This window comes from Somniosus microcephalus, chromosome 17, assembly GCF_052327205.1.
Source record: "Somniosus microcephalus isolate GS21.2 chromosome 17, FLI_Smic_1.0, whole genome shotgun sequence".
In the NCBI taxonomy this organism is placed as follows: Eukaryota; Metazoa; Chordata; class Chondrichthyes; order Squaliformes; family Somniosidae; genus Somniosus; species Somniosus microcephalus.
The window spans coordinates 29,005,789-29,029,568 of record NC_141003.1 but is presented as its reverse complement, the minus strand read 5'-3'; the positions used below and the strand labels follow the sequence as shown (position 1 = coordinate 29,029,568).

The window sequence follows — 23,780 nt, the reverse complement described above, 5'->3', positions numbered from 1 at the left end:
CAAGTTGTTGTTGTTATTTGTTGTAGATCTCACCTACGTCATGATTCCAGCAGTACGGCATGGGAAAAATTCTTAAATCCTCAATAACTATTCATCCTTTATACCCAGGGTAAGTGCACACCCTTTATATCCTGAATTACCACAGATACTTCAAAGAACTGATTCCCTGATCGGGCACTCCAGTAAGGAGTGGCATTCACAGAGAGTATTGGTCAGGAAATCACAGGCCCACAGCCCCGGATTTTCCAGCCATTTAAATGAAGAGATGGAAAATGAGGCCCACAAGTTCCTGACCAGTATTCCTTGCTTGAAATGCTCCTCACCACATTGCCTGATTGGGGAATCAGCCGAAAAATCCCTATTCCCAATAAGCAGCCATCCTTTTATAGAGCAGATTTTCCTTGCTGGCTGTGATCTTTCTGAGAGCACTAGGGTCAACCCTAATTAAGTATTCATATTGAGCTCCTGGTCTAGATCTCCCATGGTGACCTCATTCAATGGGCAAGGGTATGGCGGAGCAGGGGGCTGGGGGAATAATGTGCACAGCAGCCATTTAAAGGGAACTGGGTCTTTTTGTGAAGGAGAAATTTGGTGGTGGAATGATGGAGCAGTAGTAGTCCTCTGGCCACTTCACTGATGCAGCAGTGGAGTTGCTTCTTCAGGCACTAGGCAAAAGGACAGTTGCCCACTTCATCAGCCTCCTTGCTGGACAGTGATGCAGACTGTACATGAGGAAGTGGCAGAAAGGGTCAATGTCATCTCAAAATGTTCAGAGGACCTGGGAGCAGATGTGAAAGAAATTTGCCCACTAGGAAAAATCTGCCAAGGGAAAAGCTTCCCAGCATTTCCTTATACCAAGCAGATGGGCAAAGCATGTATGTCACAAAGTGTTTCCTTCAACCTATTGCATCTTGATTACAGTGGCTTGCAAAACACAGAGACAACCTTACAGCTCTTTCCTAGTATCACATTCATGGTCCATACTACAGTACTGCACAGTTTCCAACAGCAACTTCAAACTAGGATTATTGCCACACTAACATTTATAAAGTTGAGCCCATAAAGTAAACTTCCAACAAAACTTAGTTGAATGATGCATGCCCATTTATTCACACACATGGTGGGATGCATTCTAGGTACTCTGTGCTCTTCAATCTTTCAACATCACAAAAATACTGCTCTGCTTACAGATAACTAGCAGGTACAATCTTGTTCAGGAAGTGAGCTTCCCAATATTAAGCCTTTAAGTGCCTTTGAAGAGGCCCTTTTCAAATTTCTGAGAGCATAGAGGGGGTGCAGGAGGCCTCCCTCAAGCTCCGGACTACTAACACCCTTTTCCTTCTCTTCTTTCTGCCCTACTTATTCACTTCTAACACAGAGTGCATTGTCATGCAAGATCTGTGAGAAGGAGTGTTGCTAGATTCGCATTTTATCAGATATTCCTCTTCAATAGGGGTCTCCCAGAGATCAGCCTGAGCTCCCACTGAAGTGAAAGACGTTACCACCTCACTGTGTCCTGTATCACTCACTCCACCTGTCACAAACACCAGCACAGGGACATCCACCCTGGGGGATTTAGATGGGCAGTTTGAGGAGGAAACACCAGATAAATCACTGAGCCCGAGTGAGGAGGAGAATACGGTGGTGATCATGGAGGAACAGTAACCCACTGTCTTGGGAGCCAGCTTGTGTCTTTCCTCAGATGCAGACCCCTGGTTTGTCAACATCACAGGGATTGCATGCCAAAGAAAGTTGTCAGCTGAGCACAACCATATTCTGCATTCATTTGATATTATCAAAAACACCCGACAAGGTCTGGTGGTGACTGAAAAGATGTTTTTGCTACAGCCACTGGGTCACACGGCAGAGATCCCAGAACATCACTCTTACAGTAACTCAGAATTGTTTTTAAATCGATTTACACCCCAGTTTCAGGTGTGCCAGGCAATTATGTCAAAACTGACTAACAAGTCATTTAACATTCTTGGGTCCAATCCAGTAAACATTCTATTAATTGGAGTGTTACTTATCTTGCTGAACTCCATATGGTCGATTTTTCGAACTTGTGCTCACGGCACAGAACTTTGGGTGACTGGAGCCCATTTTGGAAATTTCGGCGCCATATCCTCATGCTTTTCTGTCCATTGGGGATGGAGAAGCGTGCGGGAAGCACCAACCTCAGCGCTCAAATTTCCAATGTGCGTTCCACACCCTCCCCCACCCCCGTTACTCAAAGCTCTGTGACAGATTTGTAAAATTTATCCTTACGTTTTCTTCAACAGAAAACAACTGGACTGAAAAGCGTGTAGTGTCATCATGAAAAAAAAAGTGTTTTACAAACCTTTTTCTTATAAAGAGACAAAAAATTCATGCAGCATTTTCATCATGATAACATAGGAACCTGTTCCGCCATTCAATCAGATCATGGCTGACCTGTATCCTCATGGCTGATAAGATTGTACACAAATGATGTGATGATGTGCTTTCCCACATTACAACAGTGACTCCACTTCAAAAGTACTTCATTGGCTGTAAAACGCTTTGAAACGTCCGGTGGTCGAGAAAGACGCTATATAAATGCAAGTCTTTCTTTCTTTCTTTATTTCCACCATGATACACTGCATTATACCAAAGGAAAAGAACTCTCAAAGACTTTGTCTATGATGATGGTGTTTTTACTGGGTGGTGGGTGGGGGTATAGGAGGCAAGGTCTGATTTAACTATTATCTCTCATTCTCCTTCCATTAACAACCCTGTTGTTGCAACAGGCCCCATATCCTGAGTGAAAGGAACATTTCTCCCATAAAGAATGAATTCTTGGGTGTTAGGGATACTCAATTCAACAGCAGAATAAAAACACAAAAGAAGGGTTTTAAATAAAAGCCATTACTGATTATATTGTGCTCAGTGCTGTCAACAGCTTCGAAATGTGAGGAGGGAGATTTGTAATCAGAAAGAGTCAGGCTGATTCACGTCCATTTAAGGACCTGGAATTGTGTTTATTTTTATATATACATCAAAATGGATAATATTTATAAACCAGAAAGATTGTGTTTGTCTCAAAGAGTAAAGGCTAATAGATCTGACTGTAATAACATTGACCATTACCAATTCAAAAGGCATTTTTAAAGCACTTTCCTCTTCAAAACCTATTACTCTTGTGAAAGAGAATGAAAGCTTAAAAAGAATTGATTACGCCTTTGGCATGGAAAAGGAGTTTGACAGGGGATAAGGAAAAGCTGAAGTGGGCCACAAAGGATCAGGTGCAGCAAGAATGCAGACATAGGATTGGATGGAGATGGAGGGATAAATACTCTGAGGTTAATTCAAGCTGTTGAGTTGGTTTATTTTTAAGCTTCTTAGGTTCTCACGAAGGCTGGAATGTAACTCACCCCCAGGCTGTTTAGGAATGGAATCTTCCAGCCCTATCTCTGCCCTTGTTTATATTTCATAGAGAAATATTTTGTTCATCCTCCAGATCTACATTTATATAGCGCCTTTCCTGACCTCAGGATGCTTCAAAGCGCTTTACAGCCAATGAAGTGCTTTTTGAAGTGTAGTCACTGTTGTAATGTAGGGAACGTGGCAGCCAATTTGTGCACAGCAAGCTCCCACAAACAGCAATGTAATAATGACCAGATAATCTGTTTTAGTGATGTTGGTTGAGGGATAAATATTGGCCAAGACACCGGGGAGAACTCCCCTGCTCTTCTTCGAAATAGTGCTGTGGGGTCTTTTTTGTTTACCTGAGGGAGTAGATGGGGCCTCGGTGTTAACGTCTCAACGGAAAGACGGAACCTCCGTCCAGACTGCAGAGTGTCAGCCTAGTTTTTGTGCTCAAGTCTCTGGCACGCGACTTGAACCCACATCCACGTGACTCCGAGGCGAGGGTGCTATCAATGAGCTATGGCTGCCACCTTTATGATGGTGCCAGTGGCAAAGGTACTTCTAACATCAAGGAGCTAAAAGTTTAATAATTGCTTTTCCTAACAGGGTTTAAGCTGTTGTCTACCAAGCAGAAACTAATCTGAGAATTTGGATTTCTGGGCGATCTAATATCGCTTACTTTGGTCAGTTCCTGTAGTGTACTCGCTGTCTTTCTCAGAAATTGGGATTCTGGGATAACTCATGTCTGCTTCGGAACTGAGTTTGAAACTGATTGGTCGAAACTATTAAGTAGCAAGTTAATTATCCAGGGATCTCTGTCCTTTTGCTGTATTTACCTAGGAACACACACTCCTGTTCACTCCTCTGAATGGTTCTGGGAAGGTACGCTGGCAGTATTCTATTTTGAAGCAATTTCTTACTGCTGGCACATTGCACTCATACCTCAGAAGTGTAGTACTCAGCATCCACACCTGTTGCAGGCTTATGGTGTATCAATGGGCTCTGTAACAGACCCAAGAATATATTGAGTTTTTGATTGCAATAATCCATATGTTATCTATTTCGATGGAAATGTGTAGCTATGCCAGGATTGTAACAATTTTAACATGGCTTCTGTGACTGTTCTCTGGGAGATATTTATGTTGTCTTTGTAAAGGTGAGATGCACAAACTGTGTTTGACAGGCATGTGTGTTGTGCCAGGGGGGATGCTTGGCAAGTCCTTTGTTTATTTCTATCTGTATAGAGTTGTTCAGTGGGTCTAGATTGGTTGGCCAGGCACCTCTAGATTATGATTTGTTAACACATGTAAGGTTGCCACTGTGAAAGGAAACACTATCATTTTTGCTAATAGCTTATCTGTCAAACCTAAGTTTTGTTTTTCAAAAGCTAGTTGGCTGCGCATTATGTCAGAATTAGCATCTACTGGTTAGAGCAGATGTCAGATTTTGTTGCCTATCAACAGGGTACAGGAGCCTCTTCTGCTATTGTGTCTTTGTTCTGAGTTTGAACAGTTCTGTCTTCAAAGGCAACTCAGGTTGAGAATGAGCCTGATCGTTGCTGCCAATTGCTTCAAATCATATGATTCCACTGTTTAGCTCCACATTGGGATGGATGAGCTGGAATCCCTTGGAGCCTAAAGTGCCAGTAACTATGCATTTCTAGAACACAGTTATAAGAGTTCTGGTAAAAAGACCCTAAAAATATTTAAACATCTCTTTATAGTGGATTCAAAAATCTGATTAAAGTACCACTGAATGTTAAGCAGTGTAATTTACTTATCTATTTTTGCCTCTGTATAAACTTACTTCATTAGTTACCTCGATTGCAGCTTTTAGCCTGAGCGACATGATGTAGTTCTATCAATCAGAGATCTGGAGCACATGGGTAGGCTGCATTATTTCTTGTTAGATACCCCAAAAGTGGAAGAGGTAATTGTTCTCCGTATGGCACCGTGCTATATATTTCATGCATAAGGTCATGTTTTGGTTCCTAGGAAATGTGTGTTTGTCTATGGAAGCTAACTTTTCAATTGAGCTTAAATAGGAAGTATTGGGAAGAAGCCCAAATAGTAACAAGTTTCTCTCTCTATTTGTGGCTTTTGAGAGTACATTGTTTGGGGCACTATTGCAGGCTACTAAAGCTTCTCTTGTGCTTTCAGCTGATCCACATTTATTTTTCCATTTGACTAGTTTGTGGCGTGATAAGTTTCACTGTGTCTTCACCATTATACTATCATCTCAATTGTAAGGTGAAAGATGACTTTCTGACAATCTTTCATCTCATCCAACAATTACAAACCTATTTACAAATGATTTCTTTGAGTAGGGCATCATACTCTCAGTTTTCTACAAAGCAATAGAGGGGTGCTTTCTTCAGTTATATTTACTCTGCTTAAAAGTACATTTCTATGGACTATGCCGAAGTACATTTCTATGGACTTAGCCATGGCTCAATTGGTAGCACTCTTGCCTCTGAGTCAGAAGGTTGTGGGTTCAGAGACTTGAGCACAAAAACCTAGGCTGACACTCCGGTGCAGTACTGAGGGAGTGCTGTACTGTCGGAGGTGCCGTCTTTCAGATGAGATGGTAAACCGAGGCCCCATCTGCTCTCTCCTGATGCTTCCTACATTACAACCATGTCTACACTTCAAAATGACTTAGAAACATAGAAGATAGGAGCAGGAGTAGGCCATTCGGCCCCTCGAGCCTGCTCCGCCATTCAATGCAATCATGGCTGATCATCCCAATTCAGTACCCTGTCCCTGCTTTCTCCCCATATCCCTTGATCCCTTAGCCTTAAGAAATATATCTAACTCCTTCTTGCATATATTTAATGAATTGGCCTCAACTGCCTTTTGTGGTAGAGAATTCCACAGGTTCACCACTCTCTGGGTGAAGAAGTTCCTCCTCATCTCAGTCCTGAATGGCTTACCCCTTATCCTTAGACTGTGACCCCTGGTTCTGGACTCCCCCGCCATCGGGAACAGCCTTCCTGCATCTAGTCTGTCTAGTCCTGTTAGAATTTTATAAGTTTCAATGAGATCCCCTCTCACTCTTCTAAACTCTAGCGAATATAAGCCTAATCGATCCAATCTCTCCTCATACGTCATTCCTGCCATCCCAGGTATCAGTCTGGTGAATCTTCGCTGCACTCCCTCCATGGCAAGAACATCCTTCCTCAGATAACGCAACCAAAACTGCACACAATACTCAAGGTGTGGTCTCACCAAGGCCCTGTACAACTGCAGCAAGACACCCTTCCTCCTGTACTCGAATCCTCTCACTATGAAGGCCAGCATACCATTTGCCTTCTTAACCGCCTGCTGCACCTGCATGCTTACCTTCAGTGACTGGTGCACAAGGGCACCCAGGTCTCGTTGCACTTCCCCTTTACCCAATCTATTGCCATTCAGATAATAATCTGCCTTCCTGTTTTTGCCACCAAAGTGGATAACCTCGCATTTATCCACATTATACTGCATCTGCCATGCATCTGCCCAATCGCCCAACCTGTCCAAATTATACTGGACTTTCTCTGCATCCTCCTCACAGCACACACGCCCACCCAGCTTTGTGTCATCTGCAAACTTGGAGATATTACATCTAGTTCCCTCATCTAGATCATTAATATATATTGTGAATAACTGGGGTCCTAGCACCGATCGCTGCGGTACCCCACTAGTCACTGCCTTCCACTCAGAAAAAGACCCGTTTATTCCAACTCTTTGCTTCCTGTCTGCCAACCAGTTTTCTATCCAAGCCAGTACCTTACCCCCAATCCCATGTGCTTTAACTTTGCATGCTAGTCTCTTATGCGGGACCTTATCGAAAGCCTTCTGAAAGTCCAAATACGCCACATCCACTGGTTCTCCCTTATCTATTCTACCAGTTACATCCTCAAAAAATTCCAATAGATTAGTCAAGCATGATTTACCTTTTGTAAATCCATGTTGACATTGTCCGATCCTGTCACTGTTTTCCAAGTGCTCTGCTATTACATCTTTTATAATGGACTCTAGCATTTTCCCCCTTACCGATGTCAGGCTTACTGGACTATAATTCCCTGTTTTTTCTCTACCACCTTTTTTAAATAGTGGGGTTGCATTAGCTACCATCCAATCCATGGGAACTGCTCCAGAGTCTATAGAATTTTGGAAGATGAACAGCAATGCATCTACTATTTCTAGGGCCACTTCCTTAAGTACCCTAGGATGTAGATTATCAGGCCCTGGGGATTTATTGGCCTTCAATTCCGTCAATTTCCCTAACACCATTTCCCTATAAATACTGATTTCATTCAGTTCCTCCCTCTCATTAGACCCTATATTCCCCGACATCTCTGGGAGTTTATATGTGTCCTCCTTTGTGAAGGCAGAACCAAAGTACGTATTTATTTGGTCAGCCATGTCTTTGTTCCCCATTATAAATCCCCTGATTCTGACTGCAAGGGACCTACACTTGACTTTACCAATCTTTTTCTCTTCACATATCTATAGAAGCTTTTATAGTCAGTTTTTATGTTCCCTGCAAGCTTACTCTCATACAATATTTTGCCCCTCTTAATTAATCCCTTTGTCCTCCTTTGCTGAATCCTAAACTGCTCCCAATCCTCAGGTTTGCTGCTTTTTCTGGCTAATTCATATGTCCTCTCCTTGGATCTTATGCTATCCCTAATTTCCCTTGTTAGCCAATGTTGAATCACCTTTTTTGTTTTATTTTTATGCCAAACAGGGATGAACAAATTCTGTAGTTCAGCCATGCGACCTTTAAATGTTTGCCATTGCCTATTCACCATCAACCCTTTAAGTAACATTCCCCAATCCATCCTAGCCAACTCGCGCCTCATACCATCATAGTTTCCTTTATTTAAATTCAGTACCCAAGTCTCTAAATCAACTACTTCACTCCCCATCTTAATGAGGAATTCTATCATATTATGATCGCTCCGCCCCAAGGGGCCTCGCACAACAACATTGCTATTTAATCCTTTCTCATTAAATAATACCCAATCTAAGATGGCCTGATCTCTAGTTGGTTCCTCGACATATTGGTCCGGGAAACCATCCCGTATACACTCTAGGAATTCCTCTTCCACAGCATTGTTACTATTTTGGTTAGACCAGTCTATATGTAGATTAAAGTCACCCATGATAACTGCTGTGCCCTTATTGCACGCATCTCTAATTTCCCATTTAATGCCATCCCCACCCTCAGCATTACTGTTTGGGGGTCTGTATACAACTCCCACTAACATTTTCTGCCCCTTGGTATTTCTCAGCTCTACCCATACAGATTCCACATCATCAGAGCTAATATCCTTCCTTACTATTGTGTTAATCTCCTCTTTAACCAGCAATGCTACCCCACCGCCTTTTCCTTTTTGCCTGTCCTTCCTGAATATTGAATACCCCTGGATGTTGAATTCCCAGCCTTGGTCAGCCTGGAGCCATGTCTCCGTAATCCCAATTATATCATATCCGTTTACATCTATTTGCGCAGCTAATTCATCCACCTTAATTGGCTGTAAAGCGCTTTGGGGTGTTCTAAGGTTGTAAAAGGCACTATATAAATGCAAGTGTTCCTTTCTTTTAATATCCATTCTGTTCCTCGGCCATTGCTTCAAATCTGTAATCTCGTCTTCTAATCTAATACAGTGGCGTGAAAGATGATTGTGACATCTGTTTTGATGCTGCACCACTCAAATGTCTTGCATTTGATGGAGGTAAATCTAAAACTGCATAACAATAGATTGAGGCCTTACAATATGGAGGCAGTGAATTCAGTAACTCTACAAGGGAGTTTGGGTCTGTTTTTTCACACTTACTAGAAGGAACAAAGGAGCCAGCATATATTACAGTTTGTCCATATATTTTACATAGGCACAAAAAAAAGAAGTTAAATGGCTTTGCTATATAGCAGGAAGCATACAACTACCTATGACACGATGCAGCAAGCCCTCACATTCCCGAGGGTCCAGGCAAATTGATTTGGTAATTCACCCAGCTATATTCTACACAGCACAGTAACAAAGCCAATTTGTATTTGTCAATAGGTAGCTACATTCTAAATCTTGGTATTCAAAAACACGTACCACAGCTAACACATTTTCCATAAAAGAACTTTAAGCATTATTTCACCATGAATTTGGCAAATTATCCGGCAAATATGACATGAAAAGAATAAAAATATGTAAATTACACTTTCCTAACAGCAATCCTGTAAATTTCATTCTGCCATCCTTTGTCTAATGTCTATCATTTATCATAGAAGTTACATTACTGAAAGTTTTAAAAGTCAGGAATGTTTGCATCTCACTACATATCATAGATCCAAAGATAAAAAGCAGACCAAACTGTGGTGTCAAAAGACTACTGTCACCAAGTTAGAGAGTTTCTGTGCAGGTTCATTCCCTGAGACAGACATGAACAGTCTGCTATGAGATTTGCTCTGAATATTTAGCTGTAACAAAATCATAAAGATGAGGATTTTGATTTAATTACACATACAGCACAGAGGAATCCTTCCCCTTCCATGCTTGCTCAGGGAAAAGTCAATTGAGAAGGCAAATTGAGTGCAGCTGCACTCCTGGAGCTGGGCCTGGCTGGATGAGTGCACAGATCCAAGTATCAAGGGCAATGGTGTTATAGCCCTTTCTGTGAATCCTGCTCCCACACAGCGAGGCATTGCTCTAGGAGCTCAGCCTCACTGAATTTGCTCTTCTAGCTCCTACGACATCATTTTTTTTTAAATCTTGTATATTTGATTAATATTAAGACAAAAAATGAATTTGTCATGACAGCGCCAAACATTAATGCAATGATGTCATTACATTGCTGTTCATCTCAATGTAGCTGGATGTTAAACATGTGAAACACTTTAGCAAACCGAATCTGCTCCTTTCAGGATTTTAATGTAAAAATCCCTAAGACATAGGACCCTAAGTATGACTCCATAAATGCTGTAATAAATTAAGTTTATCCTAGACATTCTTGGCTTAGGACAGAGTATGGACATTATAAAGGATTATAGTTACCAGGTTTATCCCTCCCATGGCTGACAGGACCTTGTCTTTCCATTTGATTTTGCCTTTTGCAAGGTCGTCCTGCTCCTTCTTTTGTTGCTGCAAATTAATGCTGTTTACTATTATAATAGGACAAACTGTGATCATTATAAGACAAGTATTGATCGCAATAAGACAAACACTGATCACAATAAGACAAACACTGATCGCAATAAGACAAGCATTGAACAAAAGGACAAGCATTGACCACAATAAGACAAACATTGATCTCAATAAGACAAGCATTGATCACAATAAGACAAACACTGATCTCAATAAGACAAACACTGATCTCAGTAAGACAAGCATTGATCACAGTAAGTCAAGCATTGATCTCAATAAGACAAACACTGATCTCAATGTGACAAACGCTGATCTCAGTAAGACAAGCTTTGATCACAATAAGACAAGCATTGAACAAAAAGACAAGCATTGACCACAATAAGACAAACATTGACCACAATAAGACAAACACTGATCTCAATAAGACAAACACTGATCTCAATAAGACAAGCATTGATCACAGTAGGTCAAGCATTGATCTCAATAAGACAAACATTGATCACAATAAGACAAACATTGATCACAATAAGACAAGCATTGATCACAATAAGACAAGCATTGATCACAATAAGACAAACACTGATCACAATAAGACAAACATTGATCACAATAAGACAAACACTGATCACAATAAGACAAACATCGATCTTAATAAGACAAGCATTGATCACAATAAGACAAACACTGATCACAATAAGACAAACATTGATCACAATAAGACAAACATCGATCACAATAAGACAAACATTGAACAAAAAGACAAACATTGATCACAATAAGACAAGCTTTGATCACAATAAGACAAGCATTGAACAAAAAGTCAAACATTAATCACAATAAGACAAGCATTGATCACAATAAGACAAGCATTGATCACAATAAGATAAACACTGATCACAATAAGACAAACACTGATCACAATAAGACAAGCATTGATCACAATAAGATAAACACTGATCACAATAAGACAAGCATTGATCACAATAAGATAAACACTGATCACAATAAGACAAACACTGATCACAATAAGACAAGCATTGATCACAATAAGATAAACACTGATCACAATAAGACAAGCATTGATCACAATAAGATAAACACTGATCACAATAAGACAAGCATTGATCGTAATAAGACAAACACTGATCACAATAAGACAAGCATTGATCACAATAAGATAAACACTGATCACAATAAGACAAACACTGATCACAATAAGACAAACATCGATCGTAATAAGACTAACATTGATCACAATAAGACAAGCATTGATCACCAATAAGACAAACATTGATCACAATAAGACAAACATTGATCACAATAAGACAAGCATTGATCACAATAAGACAAGCATTGATCACAATAAGACAAACACTGATCACAATAAGACAAACATTGATCACAATAAGACAAACACTGATCACAATAAGACAAACATCGATCTTAATAAGACAAGCATTGATCACAATAAGACAAACATTGATCACAATAAGACAAACATCGATCACAATAAGACAAACATTGATCACAATAAGACAAACACTGATCACAATAAGACAAACATCGATCTTAATAAGACAAGCATTGATCACAATAAGGCAAACATTGATCACAATAAGACAAACATCGATCACAATAAGACAAACATTGATCACAATAAGACAAACACTGATCACAATAAGACAAACACTGATCACAATAAGACAAACATCAATCGTAATAAGACAAGCGTTGATCACAATAAGACAAACACTGATCACAATAAGACAAACGTTGAACACAATAAGACAAACATTGATCACAATAAGACAAACATTGAACACAATAAGACAAACATTGATCATAATAAGACAAACATTAATCACAATAAGACAAACATCGATCGTAATAAGACAAGCGTTGATCTCAATAAGTCAAACACTGACCACAATAAGACAAACATTGATCACAATAAGACAAACATTGATCGTAATAAGACAAGCGTTGATCACAATAAGACAAACATCGATCGTAATAAGACAAACACTGATCACAATAAGACAAGCATCGATCACAATAAGACAAACACTGATCACAATAAGACAAGCACTGATCACAATAACACAAGCGTTGATAGCAATAATACAAGCATTGATGTTAATTTTCATGCCATATCTACAACAGCTATAATAGTGAAAACATAATCAAATAACTTACATTTAGTTCCTTTTTTTCTTGTAGAAGCTTCTTCTGTAAAAGTCTGCTTTCATAATCTGGTGTTGGATACTCCTACAAATACACAAAACTGGTAAGGACAATACAAGAAGACTGAACTGATGAAATATTATTCCTCTTCTGGTATAAGGACTTAAAATGCTGCAAAACTAAATTGAACGTAAGCAAGAATAAAGTATGAGGAAAATAATGGCACTAAAGACTGACAAATCCCCAGGACCTGATAGTTTCCAACCCAGGATTTTAAGGGAAGTAGGTGAGGAAATTGCAGATGCTTTAGCCATAATCTTCCAAACTCTTTCAATTCAGGAATTGTCCCTTTAGATTGGAAAATTGCAAATGTAACTCCATTATTTCAGAAAGGTGAGAGAGAGAAACCAGGACATTAGAGACCTGTTAGTCTAACACCTGTTGTGAGAAAGTTATTGAAATCTATAATTAAGGACAAAGTGACTGCACACTTAAAGAAATTTGTGCTGCTTAGAGAGAGCCAACATGGATTTGTAAAAGGTGGGTCATGTCTGCCAAACCTAATTACATTTTTGAGGAAGTAACTAAAGTAGTAGACAGGGGAATGTCTATGGATGCAGTTTATATGGACTTCCAGAAGGCATTCGATAAGGTTTCACGTAAGAGCTAAAATTAAATCTCATGGAATTGAGGCAAATTATTAAGTTGGTTAGGAGATTGGTTAGGCGGTAGAAGACAGAGTTTAGGGATAATGGGTATGTACTCGAATTGGAAGGAGTTGACTAGGATCTGTGCTGGGGCCTCAACTATTCACTATACTTATTAATTACTTAGACAACACAACAGAGAGCCACATATCCAAGTTTGCCAATGACACAAAGATAAGTGGCATAGTAATTACTGTAGACAGGAGCATAAAATTACAGAGACATTGATAGATTAAGTGAGTGGGCCAAACTGTGGTTGATGGATTTCAATGCAGGTTAAGTGTGAGGTCTTCCAGTTTGGACCATAAAAGGATAGAATTTTTGTTAATAGTATTTTTTAAATGGTGAAAAGCTAGGACCAGTTGAGGTTCAAAGAGATTTAGGGGTCAATATACACAGATCACTAAAATGTAGTGGTCAGGTACAAAAAATAATCAAAAAGGCTAATGGAAAATTAGCCTTTATATCTAGAGGGCTAGAATAGAAAGGGGAGGAAGTTTTGCTACAGCTATGCAAAGCCCTGGTTAGACCACATTTGGAGCACTGTGTGCAGTCTGGGCATTGCTCCGTCGAAAGCATCTATTGGAAGGATTGCAACACAGATTCTCCAGCATGTTAGAAGCACTAAAATGCTGCAAAACACTATCCGTCTTCTGGTATAAGCACTAAAATGCTAAAAAAAGGCAATCTTGATGTCTGCATTCATAAGATGTCAAACCTTTATACGTTCCTTGATGCATAATTGGCAACAAAAGAAGGAAGGGAAACATGTTAAAACAAACTTTCAGAAATTCAAAAACCATTCCGAGCACTGGAGATTAGTCTAGTTGCAGCAGCTTCAATAATACTGTTGGCTACAACACTGACTGAGGTTGCATGAATAAACCACAAAGAGTAGAAATTCAGTTTGGTGAAGTTCATGCTCTCATACTACAGTCCCATACGTGTTATTTGTACTCAACTCTTAGCCTGTTTGGGTCAATGCTTGTTTAAATCCAGTGCACACAGAAATGTAATACAAACATGTGGAGCTTCACTGATCAAAATTCCTACTTTTATGCCTTTTGGCTGCACTTTAATTTCTCTTATAATCAGCTTTTAAACTCCCTGCAACATTTAATTGCTTTTGCTACTATAAGGTATACTCCAGCTGCAATAACTTAGGACTAATCACAGCATAGCCGCTTATGTATGTCTTGAGATCAGGATCCAGATTTGCAAACCAAAATAAAAGAGAATTGCAAAAGTTCTTTTAGTTTCTCAAAGACTTTTGCGTGTTGATTTGTTGATGGATTTCTGTCTTCTTTGAAGTGAATGTCAGTGCTGAAGGGAAGAAATCTTTTACTTCGACCAGCAACTGCTTGAGGCCGATGCTGCGTCTTCAGATTAAGGAGAGCCAGACACATTGTAAAGCTGCCCCTATTCTATTACAGCAAATATCCTAACCCTAATCATTGGAACAGCTCACCCTGATTAACCTGTGTTTTTGTTTTCATATTTCCAATACCATCATTCTTGTAGCTTAAGTGACAATGTCGATTTAGTGTCCCTTGGTGCTGAACTGTGAGTAGCTGTCTGGTGGGGATCCACATCCATTAGGAACTGGATTAAGATTCATTTTACATAGGAAGTCTTTTATCTGATTGAGGCAGAATACTTTCATTCCATTAGTCTGGATTGAAGCTCAGAGGTGAAAGGATAATGTTCTACTCAGTCATTCAGATTTCTCAAATATTTTTAAATATCTAGGGCTTGAATTTTTAACTGGTTTATACCTGCTTCAACCACATATGCAGGATAGCTTTGCACTCCGCCGACAAGTGCCTGTGGGAAATCGGCCCGATTGTGTCACAAAGTCAACGGAGGCCGTGCATTGTCAGAGGGTTCCGTTTCGTTACTTCTTTCAAAAGTGCACTAATTTGTCTTCAGTCTATTTTCGGGGTTTTCAATCACAACCTTTGATTATCTTTGATTTTGTGTCAGCCTCGGCTCAGGATTAGCACTCTTACCTATGAGTCAGAAGGCCAGGGGTTCAAGACCCACCCTAAGTGAGCACATGATCTATGCTGACAGTTCAGTGTTGTGACGTGCCTTGGAATGTCCTGAGGTTGTGGAATGTGCTATAAAAATGCAAGTTCATTCTTTCTTCTTATACTGATTTGTTTATTATATGACAGAATACCTAAAAATTCAATTGTGTTTAATGTCATTGTGAAGATCTTGTTCACTTCCTCTTTCACATCCTTGTGCATTACATGATGCTTCCTGCCTGATAGGGGTGCAGAAAACCTGCTCCTGGTCTCTCCCAATGTTGCTTTGTAAAAAATAGCCCAGCAGAAAGCAAAATGGCAACAGCTTCCTTTCTGATTTACCCTTTGTTTTTAAGCAACTTCCTCATCTTCACTTGGAACTCTCTATAAGAACACCGTGAAGATCATGTAACTTCCATGAGATATCAGAATGCACATTATCTTGCTATACCACCTCTTTGGAAGGTTTGTCTTTATTCATTTTAACTCAAAGAGAGATTTATCTAGATGAGTCATCCTTCTTACTCCAGTATGAATGAGATATAACCCCTTTTCTAAAACCTTTTTGACTTTTTGCTATAATCTCTGTAAAAGGCTGATTCACTAAGCTGAAAACCGGCATTTCCTCTCCTCTCACCCAAGAGTTGAAGAGGCTAGCGCGTGCGCTGTAGGGGGCAGTGCGTGCATCTTGGATTTCCTCTGTTTTGGGGGATTTGCGCATGTGTAAAGGCCTCCGGTCTTTACGCTTGTAAAAAGCACACGTAAGTATTTATTTTTACAGGTAAGTGGTGTTTTAGTGTAATTTAGAATTTTTTTTCCACAGGTTTATTATTTTAAAGAATCTACAATAAGGTAAGTTTAGTTTTAGACCCTTTTTATTAAAAATTTATTTTTTTCAAAAAAAAATTATTGTTTAAATTATTTTTTTTAACTTATTTATATTTAATTTAATGATTGGGATGTTTTTTAAATTTTTATTTAAAGTTTAAATAGTGTTTGGGGCCCCCGTAGTTTTCATGAGTTTGACAGTTCTTACTCTCAAACTCATGAATGAACCTTCCCCTCCCCTGATTGGTTGTACAGTGCTCACCTGATCCCAGCCAGCACATCGCACTAACTACGCCGCTGGATCAGGTAAGCACTGCGCGCTGACATCTGAACCGGGCCTGTGACAGGAAATGCAAGCAGGCCCGGGCTTCAGATGTCAGCGCGCAGGGTGAGTGCAGATCGGGGGCTTGCACGTGCAGCAAGCCCCCGACACCAAGTTCTGGGCCAATACTACCAGTGCAAACTACTTCAGGTGATTGCACTAAAGTCAACGTTAGTCAGTTTGCTGTGTGCATGATCATCTGGCAGGTCACTGATGCACTGTTTTTGAGGTGACAACAGTTCATTATCTTCCCCATGGAAGCCGAAAAGCAGGAAGAAAGAGCACTGGGATTTGCCTGCATTGCTAGATTCCCGCAGGTGCAGGGCACCATAGACTGCATGCCCTGTGTGCTCTCCATCAGGAATCAGCTCTGTTTCTCAACAGGGAGGGCTTCCATTCGCTCAATATTCAACTTGTTTGTGGCCACAGCCGGTGACTCATGCAGGTCTGTGCCTGGTTTCCTGGCCGTAGTCATGACACTTTCATACTGCACCAGTCCTCAAGAGGGCTTCAGTACGAGTCTCAAGATTCGTTATCATTTGTTGCATGCTCCACAATCTTGCTATCCAAAGGGGAATTGCCTTGTAGCTGCCTCAGGAGGAAGAGGTGGAGCAGGAGGATAAAAAAGGGATGAGGAGCCGGACAATGCAGAAAAAGAGCATGGCACAGCTGTACATTGAGATCCCAGAGCTATAAGGCAGCAAATTATTGAGGAGAGATTCACCTGAACAATCCCTCCCGTGCCCAGTGCACCAATACTGCATGCGAGAGTGGTCATTCTTATATTATATGGTTTAATCATTGATCCTGCACTCCCAGTGGGAAGTCTTGCTCAAGGGGGGCAGACAATCAGTGCTACAGTGTTGTAGCGATATTTCCGGCCACATTCCTGTCAAGCAAGGTTTCCTGCTGTGAATGAGGAAGCATTTAATTTGTTCTTATGTGTCTTAAGTTAAATTACATCCAGTGAGAGAAAAATATGCTAATGTTTGCTCACTTCTTCCTCTTCCAGACCAGTTAAATCCCATTGGTAGCATAATCTCATCTGCCGACGCTTCCATAATTCAAGGAATAAGGTTGCTGTGAAGAAAACGTTTTTAATGAGAGATATTAATAGTAAGCAGTCAAAATTAAAATATATTCAATACATCAGTTTCAAAAGTGGTGCCATTAACAGTATATGATGCGTTGTAAGCCCTTTAGTTTGTCTATGTGTTTAAAGTGCCTAATCGAAAGATGAGGTGCTATTCCTTGAGCTTACCCATGGATTGGAGGGTAGCGAATGTTACCCCACTATTCAAAAAGGGTGGTAGAGAAAAAGCGGGGAATTATAGACTGGTAAGCCTGACATCGGTAGTGGGGAAAATGCTAGAGTCCATTATAAAAGATGTAATAGCAGAGCACTTGGAAAGCAATGACAGGATCGGACAAAGTCAACATGGATTTACAAAAGGTAAATCATGCTTGACTAATCTACTGGAATTTTTTGAGGATGTAACTGGTAAAATAGATAAGGGAGAACCAGTGGATGTGGTGTATTTGGACTTTCAGAAGGCTTTTGATAAGGTCCCGCATAAGAGATTAGCGTGCAAAATTAAGGCACATGGGATTGGGGGCAAGGTATTGACTTGGATAGAGAACTGGTTGGCGGACAGAAAGCAAAGAGTTGGAATAAACGGGTCATTTTCCGAGTGGCAGGCAGTGACTAGTGGGGTACTGCAAGGATCGGTCCTAGGACCCCAGCTGTTCACAATATATATTAATGATCTGGACGAGGGAATTGGATGTAATATCTCCAAATTTGCAGACGACACAAAGCTGGGTGGAAGGGTATGCTGTGAAGAGGATGTCATGAAACTCCAGTACGATTTGGACAGGTTGGGTGATTGGGCAGAAACATGGCAAATGCACTATAATGTGGATAAATGTGAGGTTATCCACTTTGGTGGCAAAAACAGGAAGGCAGATTATTATTTGAATGGCAATAGATTGGGAGAAGGGGAAGTGCAAAGAGACCTGGGTGTTCTTGTGCACCAGTCGCTGAAGGTAAGCATGCAGGTGCAGCAGGTGGTTAAGAAGGCAAATGGTATGTTGGCCTTCGTAGCAAGAGGGTTCGAGTACAGGAACAAGGATGTCTTGCTACAGTTGTACAGGGCCTTGGTGAGACCGCACCTTGAGTATCGTGTGCAGTTTTGGTCGCCTTACCTGAGGAAGGACGTTCTTGCCATGGAAGAAGTGCAGCGAAGATTCACCAGGCTGATACCTGGGATGGCAGGAATGACGTATGAGGAGAGATTGTGTCGAATGGGCTTATACTCACTGGAGTTTAGAAGATTGAGAGGGGATTTCATCGAAACCTATAAAATTCTGTCAGGCCTGGACAGACTAGATGTAGGAAGGATGTTTCTGATGGCCGGGGAGTCCAGAACCAGGGGTCATAGTCTAAGGATAAGGGGTAAGCCATTTAGGACTGAAATGAGGAGGAATTTCTTCACCCAGAGAGTGGTGAACCTGTGGAATTCTCTGCCACAGAGGGCGGTGGAGGCCAGTTCATTAAATATATTCAAGAAAGAGTTGGATATATTTCTTAAGGCTGAAGGGATCAAGGGATATGGGGAGAAGGCAGGGACAGGGTACTGAATTTGGATGATCAGCCATGATCTCATTGAATGGCGGAGCAGGCTCGAAGGGCCGAATGGCCTACTCCTGCTCCTATCTTCTATGTTTCTATGTTTCATTGAAACAGTGTAAGAGGCCGAAGACGGAGAGGTCAGAGTGGGAGTGGAGCAGAGAATTAAAGTGACAGGCGACCGGAAGATAAAAATGGACACAGAGCCAAGGAAAGCAATATTAAGAGGGGTGACTGAATGCTTGATGAAACAGGTGGGTTTCAAGGAGGATCTTAAAGGAGGAGAGGCAGCTGGAGAGCCAGAGAGGTTGTGGGAGGGAGTTTCAGAGCGTTGGGCCTTGATGACTGGAGACACGGCTGACAATGGTGGGGTGAAAGGTGTGGGGGTTTCACAAGAGGTCAGTATCAGAGTAACGCAGTTATTGGATGGTTATAGGGCAGGAGGAGGTTACAGAGATAGAAACAGGTGAGGCCATCAAAGTGATCTAAACACGAGGATGAGAATTTTAAATTGGAGGTGTTGGAGGACCGGGAACCAATGTTCAGGACGGATAAGTGAATAGGACCTGGTGTGGGTTAGGAGATGGGTAGCGGAGTTTTGGATGAGCTAAAGTTTACAGCGGGTGGAGCATGGACGGTTAGCCAGACGAGCATTAGAATAGTTGAGTCTGGAGATGATCAAGGAATGGAGGAGGGTGTTGGCAGCAGATAGATAGGTGGAGGCGGGCGATGTTACGGAGGTGGAAGTAGGTGGTCTTTGTGATGGAGAAGGTATGGGGTTGGAAGCTCAGCTTGGGATCCAATAGAATGGCAAGTTTGCAAGCAGTCTAGTTCAACCTGAGACAGAGGCCAGGGAGTGGAATGGAAAGGGTACGGAGTTTCTGGTGGGAACCAAAGACAGTGGCTTAGGTCTTCTCAGTATTGAACTAAAAGAAATTGGGGCTCATTCAGGACTTGGTGCTGAACAAGCAATTTGACAACACAGAGGCAGCGGAAGGCTCGAGAGAGAGAGAGGTGATCAAGGTGTAGGTCTAGATGTTGCCAGCAGGGGCAGAAACAGAAATCATTGGTGGAGATGCTCTGGCTACTATTGGATAGGTAAGAGTGAAATTAAGTGACAGCAGTTTCACTGAACAGGACAATGGAGGAGAGATGTTGAATGTCGACCATGTCAAAGGCTGCAGAAGGGTTGAGAAAAACAAGGAGGGAAAACGCACCATGGTCACAGTCACAGAGGATGTAATTTGTAACTTTGATTAAGAACATTTCAGTGCTGTGTCAGGGGTGGGAAATTGATTGGAAAGATTCAGACATGGAGCTGCGAGAAAGATGGTAAAGGATTTGGGAGGCGACAACACGTTCAAGGACTTGGAGAGGCAAGGGAGTTTGGAGATGGGGCAGCAGTTTGCAAGGACCGAGGGGTTGAGGTTTTTGAGGAGGGCTGTGATAATCGAAGCTTAAAGTAAAGGGAGTTTGAGAGATGAGTGCTCGTAAAATGTAGCTTGGGACTTCCAAAACCAGATAGTTATTGTTGTGATATTGTAATATGTCAACGTCCAAAATCATGTGTATTAACCATACTCTTTGAATTTATGGCAAATTAATCCTTATGAAGATATGATGCTATAGAATAGTTCTTTCCTAATGTTTCAATATTAAAGCAATAACATTACTTATGGGAGATGATTTAAATGTGTCATAAGCAGATGTGTGTTCAATTGCTAACCACTAACCTACATCCTCGGGCTTCCAAAACTCCATTAACCAACTGCAGTTTTTTTTTAACCAGGACTGGTTATAGTAATTACAACATAAAATAAAAAAGTACTTTGTAAGGGAATGATATTTATACAAAAAAAATAGGTTATTTAGCCATGAAACCATGAATCTCCCTCACCAGGAGAATTGGACATGGAGGTCAGCAAACCCGATTTACCGTACCCCAAATTTTCCAGACCTTAACATCAACATCTGGAAAATCAGGAATGCCATGAATCAAGCTTGATGATCTCCATGCCTTATTCTCCGATCGGCACTCCTAACTGGTAAAGCTACATAAAAACAGCATCTGTGGAGAGAGAAACAGAGTTAACGTTTCAGGTCGATGACCCTTCATCAGAACTCGCTTTCAAAGCAGTTAACTCTGTTCCTTTCTCCGCAGATGCTGCCTGACCTGCTGAGTATTTCCAGCATTTTCTGTTTATGTTTCAGATTTCCAGCATCCGCAGTATTTTGCTTTTGTACTGGTATAGCTACATGTCTGGCAATGAGCCCATCACTTGGCTAATTGAATCTTAAATGTAAAGCAGAACACTGTTCCCAGCAGTACAACAAAAATACCTGAGGGAGAATGTAAATTACTTGATTTCAAACAAAAGTATGATGAACACAATAGAATATTTGCCCTGACCAAACCCTCCTGAAACTTTTCTTACATAAATTGGAACTGAGTTGCTCCTCAAGTATAAAAATAACTAACATATATTTTTAAATGTTTACTTTTCCTCTGTCTCTTTGTTCTCTCTCTCTTAATCCAATCTTTCTTTATTTCTCTTTCTGTACCTGATTAATATTGCCATTGAGTTCACCCACTCTAATTTATACTTGTGCTGGTTAGTTCACAATCCTTCAATCTGATTGGTTAAGGAGGTACACAGTTGCTTGCCCTGTTCACTCAGGTCCCAGATGCCCTGTTTCCCTCGCTCCGGCGTTATCAGCTCGCACTTTCAGCAACTTGCCACGCAAAAAATGTAAAAACCTAAACATGCAAGGTCAAGTCTAACTAACGGCAGACACTGTTAGATGCCCTGCTGCGGCAAAATTTGGCTCAATTCGTCAACTGCCAAAATCTTGTAAAATGTCACCAGTGAGTTTATAATTTCCAAACTTTATCGGAAGTTCTGTGCATCATTGCAAAGAACATTTCTTTTGTATTAACCATGTTCTCTGAATTCATGGCAAATTAATACTTAAGAAGATATTATGCTATAGCATAGTGGTCCCCAAGGTTTCAATAGTTAAGCAACAAAATTACTTCAGGGAGATTATTAGGATTTAAATATCTGTCATAAGCAGATGTGTGTTCAATTGACAACCACTGGGTTTCCAAAACTCCATTAACCAACAGCAGTTTTTTTAATTACAATACTAATTAGTAGTAATTACAATATGAAATTAGAAAGTACTTTGTAAGGGAAGGATCTTTATACAAAAAAAACCGAGAGTCTCCCTCACCAGGAGAATTGGACACCGAGGTTAGCAAACCCGATTTGCTGTACCCCAAATTTTCCAGACATTAAAATCAACATCTGGAAAATCAGGAATGCCATGAATCAAGCCTGATGACCTCCGTGCCTGATTCTCCAATCGGCACTCCTAGCGAGCGGGACACCAATCCAGGAGCAGCATCTCGCAGTTTCAGGGCTAATGCGTTCTTTGGTTTAAGGGTGAAACGTCACATCCTCCAAGTTAGCAGATGCACAACCACCTGCAATGAAGGAGGTCTCCATGTGCAATGAACCCTCCTGAAGCAGTGTTCCCTTCTCAGAATGTATTGGTAGATAATAGTAATATAAGCCAAGTTTACCTGTCAGTAAACTTTGCAAAAAATGATCCTTTCAGAAGACAAACTGGTAAAGCTACATGTCTGGCAATGAGCCCATCACTTGGCTAACTGAATGCTAAATGTAAAGCAGAACACTTTGTTCCCAGCAGTAGAACAATGCCTGAGGGAGAATGTAAATTACTTGACTTCAAACAAAAGTATGACTGACACAATAGAATATTTGCCCTGACCAAACCCTCCTGAAACTTTTCCTACATTTATTGGCACTGAGTTGCTTTTCAAGTATAAAAATAACTAACGTTGAACGCTTGTCCCTCTAAGAAGCCTGAAACTTCAGTTCACGAGGCTTCTCAGGGCCATCACTCTATCAGCTGAGCTAATAGGCTCAACCAAGCAGCAGATGCCATTTCAAAGAATGAGCAAGTGGTCACTTTGTACAAGCATTCTGTGCACCACCAGGGGATAAGTTTCAACTTCACCGCCTGGGCAATAATTTGATGGAGTGGATTGCCCCCTCATTGTAAAACCCACCTGATCTTCTCATTCAAGTCAATAGGATGAAAATCGTGTGGGTTCCACAATGGGCAGGTGATCCATTCCACCAGCTTACTGGCCAGGCGGTGACATTGAACATTAATCCCCAAGGCTGCCTCCCTCCTGAGTCTAATTTAGAGTAGGGGGCACATAATTCGCCAGGGCTGATGCCAATGACCAACAAATCCAATGTTCCCAAACTGAACTATGAGGACATCCCCAATATCTGGAAAGAGCACTACACCGAGCTGGCATATAACCCACCAGAATGTGAGGAGGACTTATGCTGAAAAGGGGAACCGTTTGCAGGGAGAGAGGGTGCAGACAATACCAACTTGTCACTGAGTGTTCTGAAAAAGAATCAATCTCACAGTGGACTCATCGCTTTGTCAAAGCCCCTCGTATGATGCCCTGGATTAAGATTTGGGTGACTAGTAAGCCTGGTATATGGCATTTCACTTGGAGACCTAG

At 41.0% G+C, this 23,780-nt stretch overlaps 1 protein-coding gene across 2 annotated transcripts in view; it reads right to left on the bottom strand.

Annotated features, from left to right (window-relative positions):
* Positions 1–23,780, bottom strand: part of LOC147105607 (anoctamin-2-like) — a 164,812-nt gene that overhangs the window by 51,360 nt on the left and 89,672 nt on the right. For both annotated transcript variants that reach the window (XM_086010149.1, XM_086010150.1), the window contains exons 13-15: positions 17,579–17,661; positions 12,707–12,778; positions 10,421–10,507 (exon numbers count right to left, since the gene is read on the bottom strand). In XM_086010149.1, the coding sequence (XP_085866275.1) occupies positions 10,421–10,507; positions 12,707–12,778; positions 17,579–17,661 (242 nt within the window). The remainder of the gene's footprint in view (positions 1–10,420; positions 10,508–12,706; positions 12,779–17,578; positions 17,662–23,780) is intronic.